The sequence below is a fragment of the Xiphophorus maculatus genome, chromosome 24 (assembly GCF_002775205.1).
Source record: "Xiphophorus maculatus strain JP 163 A chromosome 24, X_maculatus-5.0-male, whole genome shotgun sequence".
Lineage (NCBI taxonomy): Eukaryota > Metazoa > Chordata > Actinopteri > Cyprinodontiformes > Poeciliidae > Xiphophorus > Xiphophorus maculatus.
The window spans coordinates 2,799,394-2,825,183 of NC_036466.1; the positions used below are offsets into that span (position 1 = coordinate 2,799,394).

Below are 25,790 nucleotides of genomic sequence, written 5' to 3' on the forward strand. Positions count from 1 at the left end.
CAGGACTGCTTTCACACTTTGTAATTTTGTATATATATTTTTGACTTTATTGATACTTTAGAATGTAATGGCTATGATTCAACAACTTGTAAAATTGGCAAATTTCACAAAATTGAACTGAGTTTAGAGAGATTAGTTACTGTTACCACTTACCTCTTGAGTTTAGTCGGAAAATTCTGCCAGTCATCAACATACAATAATAGCAATGGGCCTACTTCCACTAGCTCCACAGGTTGTTTGGGAGATTAGCTTTAAGCTAACTAAAATGCTAGTAGTTTTTATGGGTTATTTTGTACATTAGCAGCTAATTAGCAAAATGCTAACTTTTGTTTATTGCTCGGTATGGTTAATTCTGGTGTTGCATACTGTAAAGTGCCCAAGAAATAAATTATATGCTTTGTAATTTACATAATTTGAATCTTGTATAACTTTGGTTTAACTGGCCTGGCCATGTAATTCACCAGTAAATATCAACAACTAGCTTATGTTCTTTGTAATGCGTTATTCTTACACACTTCTGTGGAGTTTGGAGAAATTTTACAGTGGCTTTCGAGAAATGAGTTAAATGTGTTTGCAAATAATAGCAGTTTTAGTTGTTGTGCACCTCAAATTTCCAACAAAAAGTAGCAGTAAAAGTTTATTTTAAGACCTGAAATATAACCTCTTGCTTCTATGGTTTAATTTCAATCTATGTAATCTAGCTGGGCCCCAATTCCTGCAGTCAATACAAATCTTAAACAAATAATAGTTCACTAGTTATTACTGGTAGCCGATGAGCAAAAGGATGACAAAGAAAAAAATGACAATGATTGTGGCAAAAACAATAAATCTGCCGGTTAAAAACAAAGTTTACACATTTTTGTCTGAGATTTGTTTTTGTTTTTTATTATTATTTTTTTTCAATCAAATAAAGACAAATCAGATTTCAGCTGATTTGTGATACTGGAATTACGGCCCAACAGAACAGGTTGATTCTCCTACCTGCGCATGCAGTCGAGCGCCTGCGTGAAGACCTGCGGCGCCATGCCGTGTTCATGCTGCAGGATCAGGCACTGCTCCAGAGTGACCGACATGCCCGTCCGGTCTTTGGCGCTCTTGCAGCTGGTGAAACGGACGCCGTTCAGTCGGCGGCAAATCTAACGCAGGAAAGCGAAGAGGTTTGAGTTTCAACAGGCAGATTCGTCCTTTCTTCCTCATTCAGAGGTTTTTAATCACCTCGGCCGCCTGCCAGAGGATGTCCACGTTCTTGTTCTTCCTGGCGTTGACGTTCTGGCCCAGAAACCTCAGCAGCTCAGGGAGGCAAGTCTGAGAACGGGACCTGGGAAGGCCTGGGTGTGGGAAAGGACGGTTGTAGGAGTTTTAACTCTTTCATTTCTCATATTCTGAGACGATACAGAAGAAGAAGAAGCTTTTACGAACTCACAGTCCTCAGGAAGTACTTCTTTGAACTGTTCATAGTACGAGTTCAGCCTGGAGAGACTCTCCACGTTGATAATTTCCTGCAGGGATGTGTCACCAAACCTGAGCGGCACAAACACAAACTCAGGTTTCTTTTTTCCCCCCTTCATTTCAAACTCTCTGAAGCAGAAAATGTGAGTTTGTCTCACTTCTCGGCCAGCGTCTGCTGCTCGTTGATGCCCACGTTAAAGTGCACCGGCTGGACCCTCAGCAGCATTCCGCTCTGGATCTCCCGCGGCAACGCGTCGAACATGCTGCCCGGCAGAGGGATGCGGACGTTGAAGCCGTCCCTGTTGCCCGTGATGATCGGCAGCATGTCGGGGGCGGAGCTGCCGGTTGCCTGGGTGACCTGAGTCAAAATAATGAAATAAAAAACAAAACAAAATCTTCTCTTTTGATTTAGAATATTTGTACACAAATTACACTGCAAAAATGCACAAATTTGCCAAGTATTTTTTATATAGTTTCTAGTGCAAATATCTTGAAATAAGATAAAACTAACTTACAAGTAACTTTTCAGCAAGATATGCAAGCTTGTTTAAGTAAATAATTCTTGAATTTAGTTATAAAAAGTACTAGAACTGCTACATCTTTTTTTGGAATTGTTGAAAAATTATTTACTTAGCTTATATATCTTGCTGAAAGCTTACTTTAATTTTTTTTTTTTTGCCCCAATTCAAATGTACTAAAATATTTTAACTAGAAACCTCTTGGGTTTTTTGCTGTGTAAATATTGTGTAGTGTTATTTTACCTTAAAGGTGACGTTCCGCAGATCCATGACACCGATGCTCATGTCCTCCAACATGGCGACCTCCTCTCCTAGACGCACAAGGAGACGCTCAGCGAAGTAAATCCAGCTAAAAAAGTAATGAATAAGACCTGACAGAGTCTGTTTCGGACCGTAGGTGCTGAGCAGGGACTCGTACTGAGCCAGCAGGCCGATTGTGTAGAGCTGCCGCAGGAAACCGTTGTCTCGAAGACAGTTCCTCAGTTTGATGACAAAGCCACAGATCAGGGCAGTGAGCTGCAAGGAACAAGGAGAGACATCAGAACAGGAGGAAAGAAAAGTTTTTTCATTGGATTAGGGGGCGAGTGTCTCTTGAGTCATGTTTTGCGTGCTGACCGTCTGGCAGAAGACGACATCCCGACGATATTGCAGCGACACGTCCATGGCTATGGTGGGGGCGCTGTCCTGCATCAGCAGGAACACCATGGACTTCTTGGCCTTGTCGGTCATCATGGCGACGCACTCGGTGAGCGTGGTGAGGAGCGGGTACAGAGCCTCGCTCCACTCACCTGGGAACAAAGATGGAACGGAGTCAAGAATAAAACCAAGGGGTTATTAGCTGGAAGACTGAAACTGAAATTAATCTTAATTAGACTGTTGAGAGACAGAAACAGACTGGACAGTTAGAGGGCAAGAAAAGCAGAAGCGCTGATGAAAGCCAAGTTACACTGTGTGTCTTTTTCATTTTTGAAATGATAGAAAAACTTATGGAAAGTGACTATTCAAAAACAAAAACAAACCTACATTAATTCAGCTCTTACCTGGGTACGCCTCCTCTGCACTCGGGCTTCCATCTGGAAGGAGTGAAGGTGCAACATGTATGATTAGCAGACACACATAGAAAACACTGCAGACCAGGGTCAAACATCTAACAATAAAAATGTACTATACAGCTTCTTCTGCCTGAATATGATTAGATATCTCAAGCAAAGGCTTCCTCTTTATTCCCACATTGGTTTAAAGGGGCAGATGGAACAGATGTTTGACCATGGTCCACAACATTTAACATACTGACTGAAACACTGTGGACAACGACAAAGGTTAAACAATGAGACTCGATCGAATAGAAGAACATGATCCAGACGAGGAGGTGAGAGAAGTTTGGTTTCAGTCTGAGGTTTACAATCACTCATGTCATATTAATTAGTTTTTGAATGTTCAGATGCTTAAAACAAAAATAGGGTCAACAAGTTTTAACTACCAGTGGTGACCCTAAGAGAGGTTAAAGAGGGCCATGGTTTCTGGATACTTCATTCTCCTGATATTACGACTTTGTTCTGGTAACATTATAACTTAAAAAAATATAAATCTTTATTTACATCTATATTTTGTCGTAGAGCTGACCTTAATTCAAAATCCAAATAAATAGAAGCTGTAAAACATATTGTCAAACACAATGGCGGCCGTGGCTGTGCTAACATCACTTCAAACTATAAAAACCAAAGAAGTCAATTGGTGAAAAAAATCCTGATTTTCCAAAACTTTAATCCTCAAAAACGAAAAATCCGATGAATCGATAGACCCGATTCGAGCCCAGTGCTCAAAAATTTACCCCAGAATGAGTGTATTCTGAGTGGATGTAAGCTTCTGACTGCAACCTCTATGCGGTTCTGTGGAAAAACTGAGCAACAAAGCAGTAGAAACAGAAACGTACAGTTTTCCTGTTCGGGGCAGGGGGGTCGTGCAGATGAGGAGAGGGCAGGCGAAGAGGAAGAGTATGGTGGTGCTGATGAAGATGGTGGAGGTGGTTCTGATGATATTGAGTCCTGTGACAAACTTCCTGGGTTGATCCAGAAAGCCCGTCGTTTTTCCTCACCTTTTCATAGCCACATACACAAGAGTCAATTTACACCAACATCTGATTGTGATTCCTGTGTTTTTGTTTTTTTTTATAACGTATGATGATGAAAACTGATTCCAGCTGAGCAGATTAAGCAGAAATGTTAGAGCTAAAACTTAAATGGTGAACAGGTGCACCTTTTTTACTGTCGCCGCTCTGCAGGTCATGCTGGGTACTGTCCAGGCTACTGCTGCTGGGTCTCCTCTCTTTCTGCAGCATCTTATCCACTCGCTGGATGATGCAGTCCAGAGACTTGTCCACATTGACCCAAACCTTTTCCTGGGCAGAAGGCAAAAGATTTTTTTAACTCAAATATGCCGGATGTGAAGAGAAAACCAAAAATAGCCAACAGTAATAATGACAAAACGTTGAGGAATGTTGTAAAGACCTACCCACTCCTCTTCGTGCCAGTCCACATGCAGCGAAGATCGACTGTTGCAACCGCTCCACTTGGCCAGCAGAGTGTCCTGATCGTTGCGGAGGACCACTTGTTCTGGTTCGGTGGTAGGTGATGCTTTGGAGGCAATGTAGTCAGGCCGCGCCGCGTTCAAAGCCTGGATGGCCGAAGCCAGCAATTTGCAGTCGCACACCATCACCAACTGACGAGTCTGACATCATCCGATGAGAACATATCGCTTTTAGTCGTGGAATAAATGGAGACAAACTCCCAAATTAAACTGCCTGTGGTACCTTATCCGTCAGGATAGCCAGCGTCCTCTCCAGCCCGCTAGCCGATCGGTCTTTGGCGGCTCGGGAAAGCCTCTCAGCGTAGTAGTTGACCTGAGTTTTGAGCGTGTTGACGTGGGCGATGATCTCTTTGGCTCGGACAATGTCCTGGGGTATGTAGACGATGGACTGTGAGCTGGAGAGCGCGCTGCTGAGGGGAGAAAGGACCGTTACCAAACCATACGCTGACGGCACTCTGCTCTACACTTCTAACGGGAAAAAGTCAGCTCCTGATTTTAAGAAGATCTGTTTCCAAAACAGGAGGGAGAGATGCTACTGACATGTCAAATAAGACTTTACATGCACATGCCTGCTGTGCCTTAATATGTTCTGAGCAGAAGGAAATACCACTGACATTTGAACTTGAGAATTAGTTCTAAAAATGATCTTTTCCAAGTGACTTTTATTAGAAACTTCAACAAACAGCCGACTTACAACTTTACAAACTGACATTTCAATGAATTCGATAAAGTGATACTCTTTTACGTGATTTCTGGGTTTGACAACTTAAAAACATTAACAGTTTGTGTGGTGGTACGAGGCGGTGTTATTTGAAAATTGCAGTTCATAGCCTGTTAAATGAAGTAAATTAAGCACTGATCTTGTAATGACCAGCTGAACCACACGTCTTAAAATTTTCTACAACTTGGTATCAAACCTTGATTTTGATTGGTCGTCCTTTGATCAGACCTTTTTGAATCTGATTCTGATCACAAATAAGAAAATCTACAGCAGACACCAGATACCACTCGAAAAAAGGCTTGCCACAAAAGATGGAAGCTTTTTATAACTACAAAAAAAATTGAAGAGAATGTTAGGTGACGGTAGACTGTCTCTCCCATATAACTCTAGTCTGTTAGCCAACTTTGAGACAAATAAAAAGTATAAGCATTTGCCGTGTACATGTAAAATTACCTCCAGTACATCCATCTATGGCATTAGGAAAACTGCTTGTGTCCTACCTTTAACTTTCATAATAATTACTATTCTGTAGCTTAGAAAATGCACCTATAATAGCTCACTTTTTGTCCTCCTCAGACAATGTAACAGTTTATGTGTCCACGTGACTTACAGGATCTATGTCAGAAAATAAGAATCTATTTTCTATTTTCAAACAGGACAAGAAGAAGGAAATATATTTTGCAGTTTCGCTTTGTAAACGTGCCTAGCAGCGCAGCCAGATGAACTCCGTCACCATTCACTTCAAAACCACCCAGGAGGCATAGACTATTAATAAATTATTAAACTGGTTTCTTTTTGCTTTTCAAAATAAGAGCAAGAGATAAAATATTGGTGGAGATTGCAAATTCTCGGAAAGGATGTCTAAGGATACGTCAAAGTTGTGCGAGTTCAGTTTGACATGTTGAAACTCACGTTTTAAGACAAATAGTTCAGTTTCTTTATTGCTTTCATGTTTTTGTAAACAAGCCATAACCTGGAATTTTCCATTGTAGCAGTGAGATACAAACTGTGAAATGAAAACAAGCAAAATTAAGGCAGCAACTCACCATCCCTCCTCACAAACGCTGATCAATAAAACAGTAAACAGAAACAAATTAAGAAGAAAGCCAGAAAAAATTACAAAATATTATTGCATTAATTGAATGTAAAATCAAAGCAGGTCAATGATTTGCTTATTGGAAGTATCTGAAATAAAAATTGAAATATGAATGAAGTAAAAAAAAAAAATTAACTCAAGGAAAAGGGAAAAAAAAACATGACTTATCTGGATTTTTGAACTGTATAAAATCCATGTACATTCACGTTAACTTACTGTTTCTTGGCCTCCTCAAACTTATGGATGAGCTTCCTGAGGCCGCCACTTTTAAATCCCTGGCAATGAGCAGCCGGAGCGCCAATCGTTATGACATCATAGGTGTGCTCTGCGATGAAACAGATGACCGTTTACAGAGGGAAGAACAGCACACAAAAGAATAAATGTTTTCAAGAATTGATGTTTTACTGAAGTCCAGCTCATCCTGCACCCTCATCCTCTGCACATGGAGGTTGGTTGGCATGAATTCCAGCTTCCTGTCTGCTTTCAGGTTGCTAGCTTTGAAGGAGGGACCTGACGCCGAGAGCATATGAGGGAGAAAGCTTAAAGTTTTTTACTCACTGACCAACGTTTGGGGAGCCGTGAAGACACCGACCTCGGTAGCTGTTGAGGTCACACAGCGTTTCCTGATATGCGAGCGTTATGGACTGGTACTGGGACACGATCTGCCGTCGCAAAGTCTCCCAGCAGGGTGATAACTCTCCCAGTTCCTCCAGCTCACACACCCTGCAGAGATATTTAAGGTGGAGAAGAAAAAAAAAAAGAGACTCAATAGAAATGACCTCAAAGTGCATATTTCATCATATTTTGGTGCCAGAAAATATTCACGGTGCAACATTTAATGTTACAAAAGTGTTAGAATAGTAATGTAATGTTACAGCAGTATCCCAAAACTGATTCAATTCCACAAAATTGTAAAAATTTGAAGATTGAGGCAAGTTTATTAAATCAGTAAAATAAAATAGCTGCATATTTCCTGCCGTTTATGCAAAGATAGGTTTCAATTTGTTAAGTTTGTGTTTGCTTGTTATGGATGTACTTCCTGATTTTAGACACTAGAAACCACAGAACAAGAGTGAAAATAAATAAAATTAAATTCTGAGGAGGTTAGAACTGCAGATTTTGTAGGGCTGGAACGATTAATTGTGTTAATTGTGATTAATTGATTATTGAAATAATTGTAAACTAATTTAGTAACCGATTAATCATTAACTGGAGTATACAGACTCGAGTCAAAACTGAAAAAAATATACATACATTTAGCATGCAAGATTAAAAAATACTTTATCTGCAAATACGGTTGAGCCAAAACTCAGTCAGATAATTTTAGCTTCATCTGGTTCAAATTCTGCAATCAGTTAATCTAAAAAACAATCAACACCTCAGGTGTGTACAGTATTGATGTTAATTTATCATCATCAATCACTTTATTTTGGTAAATTGTCCACATTAAACACAGGAAACAAGAAAAGAAAAAAACAATGATCAAACCCACAATTTACCAAAAAAGGAATAGGCTGAAGCAAAGCTGCCTACCCTGTTTTTATACCTTAAGTCTTGCAGAATGGGTTGAGCTTTTTATGTTTTTTAGCTGCAGATGCATTCTTTACTACAAATGATTGAGCGTTCGCTAAAGGAATTCTGCGTTATTGCATTTTCGGCAATAATGTTCCACTTAAAAATATGAAATATTTGTTTGTATGTATCTTTTCAGTTTTCTAGTATTGTATTAAAAAGGCATAGATGAAAAATCTGAAGAAAATGCCACTTCTTTAAAAATATGATTAATCATCAGAATAATCGATAACCAAAATAATCGTTCAGTACCTGGCGAAGTCCTCCTCCAGCAGCAGCTTGACAAACTGCCGGGGAATGTTGAGGGACAGGACGCTCTCGGCCATCTGCTCCAGGACGCGCAGGTGCTTTCCGTCAGTGGTTGGGAAGCGGTACATCCTGGACATGGTTCCTCCAAACACTGTTTCACATGCACATCGTAATGCAGTTTGACAGGTTTCGCAAGTGCGCCAGCTCCTTTTCTTATCAAACAATCATTCATACCAAAAAACTGCATGTAACTACAACACTGAGGAGTTTTCATTCCCTCACCTGGCAGCTCTCTGTGACTTACAGTAGTTACCTTGTTTCCTGCAGGTACTCTGTGCTCCTGGCCTAGCTTTTCCCTCACGCTATATTATGGTGTCTTATGCTTAAATCTATCTGCTGCTGTGAAGTCAGTGAAGTCTCACCTGAGCGTAGTAGGCTGTCTTTAGACAGCGAGGCGTATTTAATCCGGGCTCCCATCGACTCAGTCAGGCTCTCATCGACGGGAAGTACCATCTGCAGCCAAAACAAACACAGACTGAGTGCAAATTTGACCTGCTTTACACTGAATCAAGACAGAAATTAGACACTGTGTCTTTCTCATAGGCAGAGAACATATAGTAATGTGCTGTCAGTGAGGCAGAATACACCAGCATGTATGAGTCACAATGCGATTTGGAGCTAGACTGGCAAGGAATAACGCAATAACTGTAACCACATCCAGGTTCAGTTCTGCTGGTTGCTGGGAGACCAATAATACAGCATTAAAACTATTATTGTCATAATCAACGTAATAAAATCCTTGAACACATTTTAAATCATTTTGCCTTGACATATACTGTAGGTTAATACCAAGGTTTCTGGCTATGAGTCTGAAAAGGAACTAAACGAACAAAAGGTTCGGCATTTACTGACCCAAGTTTCAACATGGTCGTTCTTACAAGTTTAATGATTAAGATGAGAACAGACAGTGTGTGATCATTTATTGCACAATGCGCCACATTATTATATTACCATTTCCAAAAGAGGAGCAATCTCCACAAAACATAATAATGTCATCACATAATGCGGCAGAAAGTGTTGCAAAAAGCGTCCAAGGATCTATTGTATTTTGCATCGATTATTACACAATGCGACGTTACATGCTATTTGGTGAGCCGTGTCACTGAATAGGGCCTTCCAAACTTCCAGGAACCCAATCAGGTTTCTTGAGACGAAATAATGGTCTTGACCTAGCGTGTAAGGAGAAAAAAATGACAACAAAAAGCTGATTATTTTGTTCCTTACTCGACCATTGATGCTCTCTGGCAGACTTCTAACAGACATCCTATGATCAGCCCTGTCCTCCATCTGCCACGCCGCGATGGTGACCTTCCCAACCCGTTGGTTCTCTGCCGATCTGTCCATCCAAAAAAAACACAAGCTGGGTTTTATTTTACAGGAAAACAAACTTTAATCAAAACTGCTGAACAAATGACTGAAAATATCTTAGAAGCTATGCGTCCTCTACAGGATTTTAATTTCACGTGTAGGTGGTTTACCGCAGTTCAAGCTCTAATCTGTGGCCTTTCTCCTGCAGAAGTTCCTTCACAGCAAAAAGTGCAAACCCCAACATGTACATCTGAACATAAAGAGAGAGACAACAGCTCAGATTTATGTTTGGTTTTCTTAAGGTGCCACAGGTACATGACAGAAGACTCGTACCGTGCCCTGCGAGCGGTCCTTTACGTCGTACACGACCAGCTTGACCTGTGTCTGGGGGTTAATGTTACAGTCCTGGAAAAAGGCGATGCTACTCAGGAACGTGGGGTTACTGGTGCCCTGAAGGGAAACCAAGGGGACTCGCGTTACACAATGCTTTACATAAAGCAGTTTTTGTTCAATTTATCACTCTTGACAAGCTGATTTTAATCACTAATGGTTCAAATTCTTAAGACAGTATCCTCTTGAGTCCCTTCTCCGTGGTCAAGTCTCACTCCATCTGGTTAATGTCTGATTTGGTTTTACCCAAGTTGGGTGCGTCTCCTGACTATGAGCAGGAACGTGGGCGGATGCTCCAATGATGTAATTTTGCGTTTGTACATTTATTTGTATATTCATTTATTTATTTGGTCCCTGTCCAGTTGACACTTTCTGTGCTGTTCTTCTACAATTGCTAAAAAGTTTCAGACTTACAGGTTTGACCATGGAGTTAACAATCTGGACCTCTCCATCTCGCCAACTACTACAGTCTTGTCACAGATTCTACAGGCCAATTAACGCGTTTGCATGCAATACTCTGCTGATACTCTTGTGATGAAAGCTTTGCCTGAGTAAATGTCCAAATGTGGTTTATATAGGATTGGTCCTGCTATTTTATAGATCCTGAAATGTAAGCTGCTTATTTATTTCAGAGAACAACAATAAGTCTGAAACACTGCATGGAGAAAACAGCTCCAATAGTTAGCTGTGTCTACACCATGTTAACATATTTTTCTACTCTAAACATATGTATAAATATAATATAAACAATCTAGTAAAAAAAAAAACAAACAAACAAACAAACAGAGAAATTCCAACTTTTTTCTGGTCAAACAGAATCCTATTTTATACTACATGACAATAGTTTGTCCTGCATTTTATTTTCATGCATGGATAATGGTGTACATCTTTTGACTGGATTGCCTAAATCCAGTGGGTGAACGCTTAAAAAAACAAAAAATGAAATACCACAATCTAAATAAGATGACTAATTCAGATGACTTTGATATTAAATATCAAAATATTGGGGCGTGCCGTGGTGGCGTAGTGGTTAGTGCGACCCACATTTGGAGGCCTCAAGTCCTCGATGCAGCTGTCGCGGGTTCGACTCCCGGACCCGGCGACGTTTGCCGCATGTCTTCCCCCCTCTCCTTCCTCCTTTCCTGTCAGCCTACTTCATGAAAAGGGACTCTAGAGCCCACAAAAAGACCCCCTGGAGGGGTTAAAAAAAAAAATCAAAATATTTCATTTTGATGAGACAAAAGTAAATATATGGATTTATTTAAGTCCATCAAATCCACAACCTCAAGGTTCTCCATTGCAGAGTGTCGCTACAAACAAAATCATCAGTCGACCACGTTCGCATGTCTGTACTGAGGAACAGACTCCAAAGGAGATGCTGTAAACTTGAACAAATCCAGATATTAACCGGTTAGAGTGAGACTTGGTGATGGAGAAGCGGCTATAATCGGTTCCTCTGGACAGACTGACCTCTATGACTTCGGTCTGGGCGTGTTTGGTCCAGAAGGCCTGTGGTGGGGTAGTGCAGCTCACTGCTACAAAGCTGTTAGGTTTTCGCTCCAAAGAGGGAGTGGCCAGCTCTGTGCAGGCTGGAATACACCGACAACACTTCTACAGTCACTGAGGCATAAACCAAGAGGTACTCAAGTAGTTTCTAGAAGATTGTGGTAATGCTCACCAACATTGAACTCCAAAACAGGCTCGTCTGGATCCTGACTATTTCCTGGAAAATAGGAACACAGCGATATGTGCCAAGAGAGTAAGCTAGAATCAAACCCGCAATGTTTAGACTCCTCAGAATCTGAGGATTCTGAAATCCTCAGAAGGTTTCCATAAATCCTGTGACTCCTCACCTGCGAGTGCCAGGCCAATCATCTCGCTGGAAAGCTCGAAGGTGTTGGCCCGGTACACCGACCATGGCCGCTGTGTTCGTTCTCTGCGCTCTCTGCCACCGGCCATGTCGGTCCAGCAGCAGCAGGCGACGGGACGGCGGGAGCCCCAAACGCACACCCTTATGAGTGCGGAAGCGCACTCCCATGTGGCGAGGCCCTATGAAGATCCACGGTTGATCCGCTGAACGCCTCACCACCTCTAAGGGAACCCAGAGAGAGAAAAACAATCAGTTTTAGAGTTAACTGCTGATTCATAATGATATAACCATATATATTTGTTTGAAACCATTTTTTCTTTAAGTTTTTTGTAATTATGTGTAAAACCGCAAAGCTCTCAATTTGACAACAGAAGCTTGGTTCAATCTGGGTTGGCAACAGAATAATATTTACAGAATGGCTGAAAAACAAAAGTATTATGGTGTGGCAGTGGGCTGGTCAATATCCACAATTCAACTTATTTGAAATTCTTCCATAACGATGAGAAAAGCTGATAAAGCCACCCAGAAACTGTAAACAATGCAGATAAAAAGAGTTATAGTTGCTGTCTCTCTCTAAACTACAGATTCATGGGCCATAATTAGTTTTTCCACCCACTGCTTACAGAATCTGTTGTACGCTTGAGGTTTGGTGAAGGAATTTCAGAACCCTAAAAAGATCTAATCTTCATCTGCACAAAGACTCACTTTTAACTGGTTTACTTTGGGGGGGGTTCAGTGAGAACTTCTATAAAGAAGATAAATGTGTATTTCACGAAGCTTTTTTTGTCCATCCAGTACTAAATGCTGTACTCAACTAGTTTTACATATTCCATGTTTACATCCTTGTCGCCATCTTTGCTTTTGGGGAAAGTTAGGAGATTCTGAGCTCCCTGTTGGGAATGAGGACGTCTTGCTCTCACTGCGTGCCGTCTCCGCTGCTTCTGTCCCACTTTAATAAAAGAGCAATTAGCCTATTTGGATGAAAGCTGTGAACACAGGGGACAGTAGGCGGCTCCAATGGAGAGATTCACTGGTCTGCTTTAACGACGCACAAAGGAGAGACAAATTCAGCTCCATCTACAATACAAATATCTACAATATTAATGATTCGGGTTTAAGCTAACATTAAAAATAAAATATATTAAACCAGCTTTCTCATACAAATGAGAAGTTCCGTTTTCTGAAAAAGTTTCTAAGTGCTAAAAGCTGACATTCATATTCCGTACCGATTCAAAACAGAAGGATCTTGTTTTACGGTGGGTCTGGCCTACTTCCTGGCGTATGGGGTCCAGCACTCAAAGTGCCCCACTTTATGAACGACCCACATGTGTCAAACATCTGGAGCAGCTGGTGTCCTTCGCGGATCAAAGCAAGTCGATTTGATTTCCATCCAAATTTGAATGCCGTTTGCATGAGAGCACGAGATGGTTTACATATTCCAGCACATAAACCGAGACGACCTGACAATCTACTGTTTCTAAAATGAACAACAGTTGTCGCCTGGATTTTGAGGAAGCTGAAAGAAAGGATTAAATTGCCTGACCTGAAAATGGAGTGCGAACCTCCTCAAATGTTCCCATTTTGACATGCTAAAACCACAAAAAACTTCCATGCATGTTACTGGGTTTTTGTAAACAAATATTCATTTTCAGTCATTTTTTTACACAGAAAAACTTGAAAGGTGGCATGCATTACGGCTCTGAATAAAAGCAATCATTGAGCATGAAACCTCAAATATCTCTTATTATAGTTTCCATTTTACAACTGGTTTGTTCAATTTTCCAAAACGGCCATTTTTATAGAATGAACTGCAAAGAATTCAATGGTGTGAATGACTGAAATTCAATAAAATAAAATTTGATTTTATCATACAAAAACTGTCTGTTTTGTTGTCATTATATTTGTTGACAAAACTTGGTTACGCTTCAGCTGAAACACAACTGAAGCGTTGATGACCAGATGAGTGAGATCTACGGTCTGGAAGTGTTTTAGCCAGCACTGGCAGTTTTATTTCCCTGAAGTGGAACTGTGATCATGGATCAGTGAAGCCTTTGGAATAAAAGCAGGTGGAAAGTTTCCGAGGTCCTGCACTCTATCAATCACTTTACAATTTAAAGAGAACAATGTGGGTAATGCTGGCAGAGGACAGAACATTTGTATGCCTGTGTGCTACTGCAGAGATAGCTTGGCGATGCATTTGTACTAAAGATAAACGCAAAGAAAGCTAGTAAGGCAGCTGGCTAGCAAGGGAATCTTAGCAGTGAGTCACATTACATGATGAAGATGTTTTGAGAATGTGCAGACACCCCGAAGCCTGATTTTTATTTAGAGACAGTAACATTGATTGAAACTCTTCATCTTTGCCAGAATTGATGCATTTGTACTCCTTTGTTTTGAAAACTAGGGAGAATTTTCCAGCCTCTCGTCCGGCTGGAGTCACTTTTTTCCATTTCCAATGCCAAAAACGTCTAGAGGGGCTTCTTTGTCTTCCATTTTCATCATCACATCATCCTAATTTATGTTTCTTCAGAAATACCAACTCAACTCATTATTGCCTCTCTTCTGTTTCTGCAGACAGTTAAACATCTCTACAATGCTCTCTCTATGTTTATGTAAGGAAGGCCTTAACTGCTACAAAGCAAGAATGAAGAATAGAAATGTTTATTGGTCAGATCTGTAAATGACAGTCATTTACCAGTTTGAAATGTAGTCATCCAATAAAGTCATGGTGTTGCTACAAGGAATGAGGAAAAGCAGCCATATAAGTCAGCTCCAAATTTAGCTAACATGAGATCCAAGAGCGTGTATGTTTGTGAGTCACAAAAACTGGGGCACACACACACAAACTTTGTATAAATCTTAGAGAGGGCTTGTCAGAGCTCCTGACACTTACAACCCATATCTGGGGTGTATTGCATAAATTTTGCTCTGTGGAACCAAGAGCAACACAAACTCCGGTCATCTATGATTATATTCACTTTGTCATATTTCACTAAATATATTTCCTGTTAGAAACTAAGCAGAGGTTATTCGAGTCTATCACTACTTTGCAAGGATCTGGCAGGAAGCCCCAAGCTGCTACTTACAGGAAGTTGGTTAGGATACTTAGGAAAAGCCCAGCAAGCTCCAAGTCTGTCATGAACTCAAGCTTGTTCACAGCAGAGACAAAAGATGCTGACAGATCGTCTTTTTCTGGACTGAAATTTGTAGGTGCTTGTATGAGGCACTAGTTCACTTCAATGCAGGTTGATTTTGATGGCTTTTTCACTTTAAAAAATGATTATTAAGTTTGATGATCTGAAAAAAGAAGTAGGAGGGAGTTTCTAATTTGCACTACACTTTTAGGAATTTGTTTAAGGATCCCAGCAGAAAGAAGCGCCAGGCTTGTCCTTGCACTGATTTGTGTAAAGAGCAACAGCGTCTGTGAGTGTTTACAGCTTCTGTCTTTGGTTTAAACCTCAGGCACAAAAGCCAGATTCAGGGACAGACAGTCCAGTTGACCATACATGGCAAAACTCACGTTTCAATGCTTCCTCTCTCCGAGCAGCCGCACGTTTTCTCACTCAGAGGACCGAGAACGGTTTATTACGGCCAAATTTGGGTCTTTGCTCGATGCCTGTAAAACACAGCAGACGGAAAAATGAAAATATGAAACAAATCGGAAACAATTCAAAAGATTTTAGTTTTAAAAAAAAGGGGGAAGTAGTGATGTTGACACATGTTGTTTCACTTTTAACAAGCCGCATGTAACTAGGTCTGATTTAATCAGACTGCAAAAAACAGGTCTCCTGCAAGTTTCACCAACTCAAAATAAAGACTTTTAAAGATGTTTTTAAGACCATAATGAATGAAATTTCAGTCCTGTATCTAAACGGAAATTAAACAAAGAGTGTCATTTTTGCGTTTTTATGATGTAAAGCACCTCGAACCGCCTTGTCGCTGAAATGTGCCGTACAAATAAACTTTACTTGACTTAGCGAGAAGGCATATACTAGCAGCTAGTCACCGCTAGCGCAACAACCTTAAGTCACAAACCGCAATAAAGATATCTGCACGCTACTCAACTTTTGCCTGACAGAAAAGTCCCATGAGAAAATAAATGTTTAAAAGCTAGATTAAATAGTCCTGTCGCCACAAAATTTAAGACCCGTGGTGGACGTATCTAAGGTCAACTTACATTTTTTAAAAACATGAATTTAAGGCATTTTAAGGCTCTAAATTTAGACACACAAATGTAAAATCATCCGATAGGTTGGGGCAGGAGAAAAAGAGTTCCTTCGACAAAAGCAGACATCTCTATAGGACGTGTGGATTTCTTGGAGGTATTTTATCATGAGTGAAAAGTCTCTGAAAAGTTAAGCTTAAGAATGAATCTTTATGGACCTCCCTACCTTGTACGTCGTCAATATTTAACGTAGCAGTTGATTTGTTTTTCTCTCACATTGCAACACAAACTTCTATGTATTAATTTAAGTTTAAGTAAAAAAAGGAATTCCCACAACACAATGGTGCTATAATACATGACAAATAAATCAAAATTAGAATGATAAGGACTATTACAAAATTGACATATTCATATAATTATATTGACATATAATTACAACTGAAACAAAATTACATTTGAAAAAACAACAACTAAGTCCTTATATAACAAAACTGGCTAAATTTGTATTTTGTAAACATAAAAAAACAACAACATTCGTTTTCTTGTCTGTTCCTTTACCTGACTGTTAAAATGTCAGTCATTGTGGAACAATGACTCATCAAAATCATCCAGGACATGTAAATTAGCCAATAATAAAGCCCTCTGGGATTTTCACATTGTTTTTGATGCTGGTTTCCACCACTAGAGCTGAACATAAACACTGTAAAATAAGCCTTGGCTTAGTCATCGTCAGGCTGCAGGACTGAACCAGAATCAGAGATGCTCCCCCGACAGCACGCGTCCACCCTCAGGGATGGGCATCAGAACGAGACATGAATAATTTCTTTATGGGGAAAGAGCAGCTGTGGCCCTTTCACATGAAAATGAGCTCCGGCCTAGGCCTCAGACACAAAAACACACACAGTGACGTAGCGAGCATCTCCCAGAGCCACATCCAGTTCTCTGATTTTTTTACAGTTGCTTTCACTGACTGAGCAAAGAGTGAGATAACATAAGCATCGCTAACCAAATGTAAACCGTCAAATAAAGCAACCTAAGTTTCCAGGTTGAGTTCCAGGTCCTTTCAGTGTCTTTGTTGAACCATTGAACAAGCAGTGCATTGAGCTTCCTGCCCTTTCTGACTTCACTAATAAGAGGACTTGACGCAACACGTATTAGCCTCTCAAAGTCAGACTGTAAAACTGTCAGGGACTCAAAGTAGAAAAAATGACATGTTCCTTCTATTGTTTGTGGAGGAGTGGCTTTTGGCAGAGCGTTCACTGTGTCTGACAGCAGTCACAGACAACAAGGTTCACGTAGTCAGAGCTGAAATTAAAGTCAGTGTAGTGTCAGTTCTGGTGGGACTTTTAAGGGCGTGGCCCGAGGTACTCTTAACCTCACACACGCATCTGAACTTTGGCATTAATGGGAGGTCATTTGGTTGGCAGCCAGCAAAAATATAAAAATACAAAAGTGACAATTATGACAGAGCTGAAAGAAAATGCCATCTTATCATCTTAAGGATGGGTTTTCAATATTGGGACATTTCTGAATGGAATTAAGCCGTACCACATTTGATACCAATATCTAGAGCTGGGTCTTTAATGTTTTTTTGTTGTTGTTTTTTAAACATGCAAAATGTTCCAGCTGGAACCTTTGTGTTGACGCGTTTCTGGTACACCTCAATCCATGATGCACAAGCGACATCCGCAACACAAAAAGGGATGACAAAGCCTCTTCTCTTGGCCCACTGAGAAATACTTGATACTAATATCAAACATAGGGATGGGACTTGAATTTATTCACTTTGATAAATTTATTACACTAATTTTTAAAGCATTTTAAATATTTTTCAACATACTGGTACACCTCCAAATCTGACGTACAACTTACATCTGCACACAACAACAATGGACAACAAAGCCACTTTTCTTGGCCCACTGAGGCCAAGAAAAGAGGCACATTGTCATTTCAAAAAAAGAAGCAGATTGGACGCTGGAGAAGATTACTGTTGTGTTCAGGTTTTGTTAAAAGAAGTTGGCCTAACAGCAAAGTCTAAAATAGCATCATCAACTTCACATTCTCCAGGCTGGACCTACTGACAAGTTAAAATAGAAATGAGCCCCAACATAAGACCAGATTAAATATGAACAGCCTGCTCATCACTTGTAAGATCCTCAATAACAGCTGATCATATAGGATCATGTACAACTTTTCAATACAGAGGAAATCGTGATACACCCAATGACTGCAAGGTCCACCTTTTGTTCTGATATGCAATATTCAGAGAATTTTCTCTTTGTAAGATCAGCAGCCATCTTTAAAGTTTTGCACATCTGCAGAAACTTTATTATGTTGAGTAGATGGAAAATTACCTTATAAGCTTTCCTAGATTGACAGGCAGCAACAATTGCTTTACAAGTCTGATGGAACATTGTGTTTGTATTGTCAGACTTCACTTAAGAGAGAAGAACTCACAGCAGAACCATCCTGAAAGCAGAAGTGAGCCAAGAGGGTCAACTTTCAAGTCTCTTTGAAAGGACACCACAAGCTAAACTTCCTGCAGTGTCAGAAAAACAACCAGCGGACGCACAAACAAAAAGTGCACCGTACTAAAGTACTAAAGTGTGCACTGTCCATCCACGTCTGTGCTTCCGTTTGAGTCCAGTCACAATTTATATCACGTCTTTCCTAACGAGGTCGCATTGTCCTATTAGCAAACAGCGTGACAATGCATTTCCCCTCAGATCCTCCGTACATCGCAGCACAAATCTGCAGCCAAATGTATGCATGACATCAGCGTTCCAGTGCGCGACGGTCTGCAGCCTCGGGGTGTAAACAAACTCACGCTGCAGATGCCGTCACGAGGCAGCAGCCGCGAGTGCACAGGCACTCACCCATTTCCTCTGCTGCACTTTTAATACTCACTCTAACTGCTGCTGCCTCTTGAACACTTGATCCAGTTAACACTTTGTGGACCGCAGCGGCTGTCCCACGTTAGGCGCAATGACAGGGTGAGCAAGAAATGCAAAGTACAAAGAACAGAAACGACCGAAAACACGATTACCCTCTTATCATTTCTGATGTCGATGTGGATTAGAGGAGCAAGAGAGATGAAGGGGTCGGTTTTGGTCAATGGAGGCTAGACCTGGGTGTTCCAAACTGCAAACGAAGTTCAAGCCATGAACTGCAGACTGCCACAACACGAGCAACACTGTCCACACTGAAACCAGGTTTCAGAAAGTACAACCAAGGAATAAGACTGTGCTCCAACTTCACCTTCAAGCAAAGGGCTCCACTGCAGGCCAGGAAACCAACTGATTTAAATGAGCTTTACGATTTTTACCAGAAAGAGCAGTCACATGTCCAGACAGAATGATCTATTTGAGCCTGTATGTCTAATTTTTGAAACTGTCTCAATTGAAGAAAATCCACCATAACTCCTCCTACACTCAACTGTTGATCACAGACACCGGATGAAAGGAGAATGTACACCGACGTCTAGTCGAATAGCTTTCGATATTTTAATATCGGAAGCTGAGCATCTGACACAAATCGGTTTTCAGCTGCTCTTTCTCACCGTCTCAAGATGCTTTTCAAGAGTGCTCACCGCGCAGGAAACCCCGTCACGCCCCACGTCACTCTGCGACAGCTGTTCAACACGAAGAAGCGCAGCGAAACCGCTGCTAAACCCGAGCTGCCGGCTACACGGCGGAGTGCTGATGCGTCTCTAACCTCCCCCAGAGTTCATCAATATTAAAGAGGCCGTTACTTGAGAGCAGCCGGTATCAGCAGCAGACCGCATATGTGCTCACAAATTAGAGAGGGTGATGTTCAGGAGGTTCTGAAGCTTTAACGTGCTCAGAAGAAGAGCAATTCAGTTTAAAATAAGACACAAAGCTGCTGTGGCTTTTAGCTCTAAGTCAATAAATATTAGAATTTTTTGCATCTTATCTTCCATTTTGCTTTTACTGAGCTAAAGAACAAGGACATTGACATTTCAGTGTTCTTAATTTGTAAGATAACTGAAAACAACTCCATTTTAGTTCATGTTAAGCAAATAAAAGCCTTAAATGAATCTTCTTGTGTGACCTTTACATGACATGTTTGATAAAGATTTGTCTCCTCATTAGATAAGCCGTGTTCCCCCAGCTCCCAAGCATCCAGACGACCAGCGGGTTGCAGGCATGCGCTGGTAACTACCCACACGTGGGGGAAGATGATGCACAGAAGCAGAGGAGCGTGGATCAACAGACTCCCTGCTCACAGCTGATTGGACGGGTTTGATGAGTCACGACAAGCACATGGCGTCGCGTTACAGTCCACCAGAGATGCTCAGATGCAGTCGGTGATAAATTCTGCCGGTAACCTCAAGGGACTCCTATTTAGTCGGAGGAGACGGTATGGGGGGAGGGAGGAATTAAGACTAGAGTGATCTATGTATTAAAAGTGCCAAAATTACCCTAAAGGTATCCAGAAAATCTTCTGGTGAAACTCCAATTGGCTCCCTGCTAAATCCAACAAACACAATCATCAGATCAACAAATAGATCAGTTGAAATGATGGAAATCATCGCTTTTTTGCTAAATCTTAAACTATTGAGGGAGAGTAACTGATTAGAAAGTGACTACCCGTTACTCTGATGTGGCACCGGTTTTTGCAGATCAGGGTTTTCCCTGTGTGGTGGATAGCATTTACTAGGAAGAAGTACAAGTTTAACCAAAACAAATGTCTTGCTGGGACAAAATGTTAAACGTTTTTTTTAATGAAGCGTTGCTCCTGTTCTTTGTGTAACATTTTTTCTTCGAAACCCGTCTTTCGGGCTTAAAAACTTCCTCTGACTTTGAAGTAAAACACGGCGTTTACGTTGTGGAACAAGCAAACAGCCTATTGCATCAGCACTGCGAAACACTCCCAAGTTTATAGCTATCCTTGCTGTTCTCTTTTCTCTCCTTTCACTTCAAAAGCGATACAAGTTTGCGTTGGTGAAATCCATTTTAAAATTGTCAGATATTCCTACTCTAAGTAGGTTCTACAGTGTAGTCGGTGTGACAGAATCAGCGGTTGTAGAATTATTTATTTGCTCCCAAAACAAGATTCAGGTCCAATTATGATGTAAATAAGTCCAGATCCCAAAGGGGACAACAAAACGGTCCATAAAATAAATAATTAATTTCCAGACACTCATCAAATCAATTTAAAAATTGCTTGTTCTTTCATCTAAATGCTGATTTCTTTTTTATTCTATTTTTAACAAATATGATAGTCCTTAAAAGTAGCACAAGAAAAAAAAAAATCAAAGGGAAAATAAATTGTTTCCACAATTTAAAAAAAAGATTTTATGAAATAGGAACAAATTCTAAATTTTCTTGATTTCTTTTCTAACCAAGTTAAAATTTTAATCTTTCGTTTTATTTTTGTGTAGAAATTTCTATTTTTTTAAAAAATATTTTAAACAGAAAATGGAGTAAAGCCCAAAAACCCAAACATAGACCATTTTGTTTTAGTCCATACTTATCCAGCAAATTCTACACTTTTCATCCCAAAAATACTAAGATTCAACCAAAACATTTTATTGCCTGTTTTTGCTTCTTTAAATGAAGCTACAGAAAAGCTGGCTTTAGTTTTGCTCTTATTCTCAAGCAGTTCGCTTCCAGTAAATCAGATTGTTAAACCCTGAAGAAAAAAAAAAAAAAAAGGAAAACAGAAAACACTCTGGGTGCACATGTGCTCGTAAACACTGGCTCTACACGTCAACTCATCCCAGTCGCGGTAAAAAAAAAAAAAAAAAAAGAGAAAAAAAAAAGGCCTCGTTTTGAAGCAGAGGAGCATCCTCATCTCCTCCACACCGCTGGCCTTGACTCTGCAGCGAGCTGTCAGGAACACACGTGCAGTCAGCGTCCACACAGGGTATACTGTAGCGCGCGCGCGCAGGTGTCCATTACCTTTACCGCTCAGGTGCAATGGAAAAAGCATGCCCTATAGCAATAAAGCCGAAATGTTACTCATTTACAAACACAGCCTTGAAGATACATTATTTCATAACTCCGCAGCTCAGAAACAAATCACTTAAATTCAAAAGACTTCCCCCTAAAGAAGGTTAGTAGTCCTCTGCCATATTCAAACTAAATTCCAGCTTCTTATACTGCGCATAATGCTAACTCGGTGTATTGTAAGCTGTTAGTAGACAGACATATGCAACACAGACATACCAAACTGCCTACAAATAGGCAGAAATGAACTCCTTCCGTTTAAGAACTTATCCCCAGCATTATAAACAGTAAAGCCGCGGTAGTTCGCTTCACACGGACGATAAAAACAGCCGCTATTTCACAACTTCGGGTTTTAAAAAAGGCATATGTGTCGCAGCTACATACCAGTTTGGCTCGGTTGTCTGCATGAAAAAAAACAAACAAACGGGTAGCGCCAAGAAAACACGACAACCGTCTGAAAGTGGGTGTCTGAAAACTGCAGCAGTTTCACTATGTCTCCTTCTGGACGTCACCCAAGCCGCAGCAGTGACTGCCTTTAGCCACGCCCCTTGTGTCAAGAACAGCCAGACGTCATTGCGTGTCTTACGCAGCGCGTTCAGTTGTTACTGGATAAAAATGAAAATAAAATAAAACGAAACAAAACAAAATTTGGTCTTTTTTAGGCTTAAAAAAATACTGTCGGGTTTTAGGTATTTTGATTTAGAGAAGTCTGGTTAATAATTTGGAAATACTTTAAGAGAAGGGCATAAAAGATTAGAAATGACATGTTAAAATGAAAATGCATATATTTTGTCATTATCTTGTGATATTTGGTTATTTAACTATTCATTATAAAAGGCTAGTTTTGTAGTAATAATTTACCTATTTTAGTATTTCAACATAGCAACTTCAATTGTGATTCTACACATCTGTATTTCTGTCTGTTTTAGTGGCAAATATTAATTTCATTTTATTGTGGTAGATACAGTACCACTAACAAAATGTGAAATTTGCTACTGTAAAAATGATACTTATCAAAAAGAACTACAGAAATTTGTTTGTTGGATAACGCATGAAAATGCAATTATATAGCAAGTGAAAACCACACAAACAAACCTAAGTATCCACAAAGCCTGTATTTAATGAATTGAAGATAAAATTGGATTCAGTCAAACAAACAAATGACATAAGAAAGCATCTGTACAAACTATTCTTTGTAAATGCACATGTATTTTGAGCAGTATTCACCCACCTCAAGATTTTTTCAGCTTTTGTTTCTTGTCACATTTAAATGTTCGGATCATCAAACAAATGTTATCAGACGAAGGACACATGACTTAACAAAACAAACTGTTTTCAAGCAATGATTTGACTTATTAGGAAGGAAATCCAAATCAAAATGTTGAAAAAGTAAAACATTCAATATCTGGGAACAAAACTGCCACTTTGCTGGTATTAACCAGCAATAACTCTGCACACTCCTTTAGACGAATTTGCCATTCTTCTACGTAAAATTGTTTTAATTTTAGAGTTCCCAGGGATTGAAAGTCTGTTTAAGATCATGGCATCCTATCTCATATAGATGTATGTATAGACTTTGATTAAGCTGTTTCATCTCACGAGCCATTCAGAGATAGACTTTTTGGATAGCTTTCCTCAACCCATTCCCATCATAAAGGCAATTGACCCTTGAAAACTACTTCCTATTTGGGTTACAATTTTTTAAAATTAACTTATTATATTAATATTTTAGAAGACAATACAAAGCAAAAGAAGAAGTCTGAAAGCAGCAAAATATTTTTCACATTGCTGTAGCTAGCTTGTATCAGTCTAGTAACTTGTTCTACTTGTTTAGGGAAGTCTAAGCAATTCAACAGGTAGTAAATCACCCGTTAAGTTGAATCAAGAAATCCAGCGAATATCTTTGTTAATTTTATTACTTATAGCTTTTATCTCCCCAATAGCTTAACCTGTTTTTTTTTTGATACTGCTAGCATACTACAAACACTCACAAACCTGCCACTTGTTTCTTAATCATTTTATTTATTTAAACCTTTTGCGGTTTCGTGTGAGGAAAGTGTTTTATCTATCACAGAAAATATTGTTTTACATGAACTTGTAACAGTCACATTGTTGTAGTAGTACATCATATTAACTTGTATCAGTCATATTTTAAAGCCATGTCGTTAAGCGAATCACAGAATTGTGCTCTGCTGCCATCATGTGGATTTTATAAGGTATTGCAGGTCCCCACACACATTTTTTTTAGGTGAGCGTTAAAGCTTGAATCAAGTCTTTTCTGAGTCCCAGTCATTCATCAGAAACAGCAAGAGGTTTGACCCGATTACATCATGCCAATGACAGTGATTCGTTTTCCTCTTCATGTTATTTTCAACATGCAGCTCCACCCAGTAGGTGCAGGGCAAATAGGTGAAGCAGATTTAGCAACGGTCGAAACCAGATTTGCACCTCAGTCCTGAACCTTGTGACACTATGGAAGTAGTGATTGTTGTTTTTTTCTCAGTTTTTAGTGAAACTAGGTCTGCATGGGAGTGATCCAAACACTGCTGCAGGGTTTCTACACAATTATTTACACATTTCAGACTATAATTTTAAAGATTTTCTGGATCTTTGAGTACAAAAGAAATAACTTTGTTGTGTTTATAATTCATTGTAGAATTGTATACATATACCTCCATCCCCCCACAAAACTAAGGTTAGCAAGTTTCAAATCCAACTTTTTAGCAAAGGGCAATTATTTGTAACACAGAAAATTAATAACTGGTAAGGCTAGATTACCAAACTTATCCTAATATAAAACACAGTTTATACATCTAGTTATGAAACTCCAGAAACAAGGAGTTACACTGCTTTGTTTGACAGCTAATCCAGACCTAGTTTTAAACACACACACACACACACACACGCACACACGCACACACACACACACACACACACACACACACACACACACACACACACACACACACAAGTCCAGTTTAAATGTCTGATCCTGGTAAGTCTAGAGAGCAAACGATCAGCAACGAGATGTCCCTTTTTAAAATACATTTTACAAGAAGGTTTAACAATGTGTTCTTTCGTTCAGGTACCTCTAAATCTAGGAGAATTATAAACGTATTTTTTTTTCTTTTTTCGTAAAAACATTTGGCCAAATCAACACAGGCTTAAGAATCAGATTAGCAGATTGTTCTGCAAGGCAAATAAAAGCAAATAAATCCCAAACAGTTTTTATGCATGAAATCTGCTCCAAAGTGACTCAGAGGGAAACCTCCTAACCTGCCTTTGTTGTGTAGCCGCCTCAGTAGCAATACCGACTATTTCTGTTGAGTGTCACTTGAACATTCAAGCCCTGCTGGCACATTGTTTACAACTGCATGTGGAGTAAATAAGCAAGAAGTTTACACCAGATTCTCAAGCAGACAAATAATATATGTTTTTTTTTTCTAATCAAAAGTTCTTTGATTAGAACCATAATTAGGTTAATATCTTGTCTTGTTTGGCTTTTTGAAATCTTTCTTATGACAGTAAAACAGTAGTTTTTCAGTAATTTGTTTTCTGCCGCTTCAGGTCCTCTACAGCATGTTTGCCTTTCTGGCCGGCATGCCAGTCATTGACTCTGTAGATGTGTTCCTGGGAGTGTTTTTTTTTTTTTTTTTTTTAACCCTTTAAAGCTTAAAGATTCATTACTGCCAGAGGAAATGGCATTTATTTTTGCCCGCTGTGGATCTTGATCTGGAAATCTGACTGAACATAACATCTTTATGGCTGTTGTCTTGTTTTTTTCTCTCGCCAGGGCTTCCTCCCACCTTCCTTCAGCATTACAACACAAACTTG

The 25,790-nt window shown here is 39.8% G+C and overlaps 1 protein-coding gene across 12 annotated transcripts in view; it reads right to left on the reverse strand.

Annotated features, from left to right (window-relative positions):
- Window positions 1-22,487, reverse strand: part of LOC102226654 (type I inositol 3,4-bisphosphate 4-phosphatase-like) — a 29,896-nt gene extending 7,409 nt beyond the window's left edge. The window contains exons 1-26 of one of the 12 annotated variants that reach the window (XM_023329517.1): window positions 22,341-22,486; window positions 15,340-15,435; window positions 11,803-12,040; window positions 11,628-11,672; window positions 11,420-11,538; window positions 9,893-10,009; window positions 9,730-9,809; window positions 9,476-9,587; window positions 8,614-8,704; window positions 8,195-8,342; window positions 6,963-7,093; window positions 6,776-6,880; window positions 6,587-6,695; window positions 6,321-6,338; window positions 4,777-4,963; window positions 4,479-4,694; window positions 4,224-4,365; window positions 3,901-4,062; window positions 3,008-3,040; window positions 2,583-2,755; window positions 2,360-2,483; window positions 2,211-2,278; window positions 1,608-1,807; window positions 1,424-1,521; window positions 1,216-1,328; window positions 982-1,136 (exon numbers count right to left, since the gene is read on the reverse strand). In XM_023329517.1, coding sequence (XP_023185285.1) covers window positions 982-1,136; window positions 1,216-1,328; window positions 1,424-1,521; window positions 1,608-1,807; window positions 2,211-2,278; window positions 2,360-2,483; window positions 2,583-2,755; window positions 3,008-3,040; window positions 3,901-4,062; window positions 4,224-4,365; window positions 4,479-4,694; window positions 4,777-4,963; window positions 6,321-6,338; window positions 6,587-6,695; window positions 6,776-6,880; window positions 6,963-7,093; window positions 8,195-8,342; window positions 8,614-8,704; window positions 9,476-9,587; window positions 9,730-9,809; window positions 9,893-10,009; window positions 11,420-11,538; window positions 11,628-11,672; window positions 11,803-11,908 — 2,852 coding nt within the window. In that variant the 5' untranslated portion in view covers window positions 11,909-12,040; window positions 15,340-15,435; window positions 22,341-22,486. Of the gene's footprint in view, window positions 1-981; window positions 1,137-1,215; window positions 1,329-1,423; window positions 1,522-1,607; window positions 1,808-2,210; window positions 2,279-2,359; window positions 2,484-2,582; window positions 2,756-3,007; window positions 3,041-3,900; window positions 4,063-4,223; window positions 4,366-4,478; window positions 4,695-4,776; window positions 4,964-6,320; window positions 6,339-6,586; window positions 6,696-6,775; window positions 6,881-6,962; window positions 7,094-8,194; window positions 8,343-8,613; window positions 8,705-9,475; window positions 9,588-9,729; window positions 9,810-9,892; window positions 10,010-11,419; window positions 11,539-11,627; window positions 11,673-11,802; window positions 12,041-15,339; window positions 15,436-22,340 lie in introns of all 12 variants that reach the window. The other 11 variants (XM_023329512.1, XM_023329511.1, XM_023329520.1 and 8 more) reach the window with 11 other exon arrangements.
- Window positions 22,488-25,790: the final 3,303 nt, after the last annotated feature.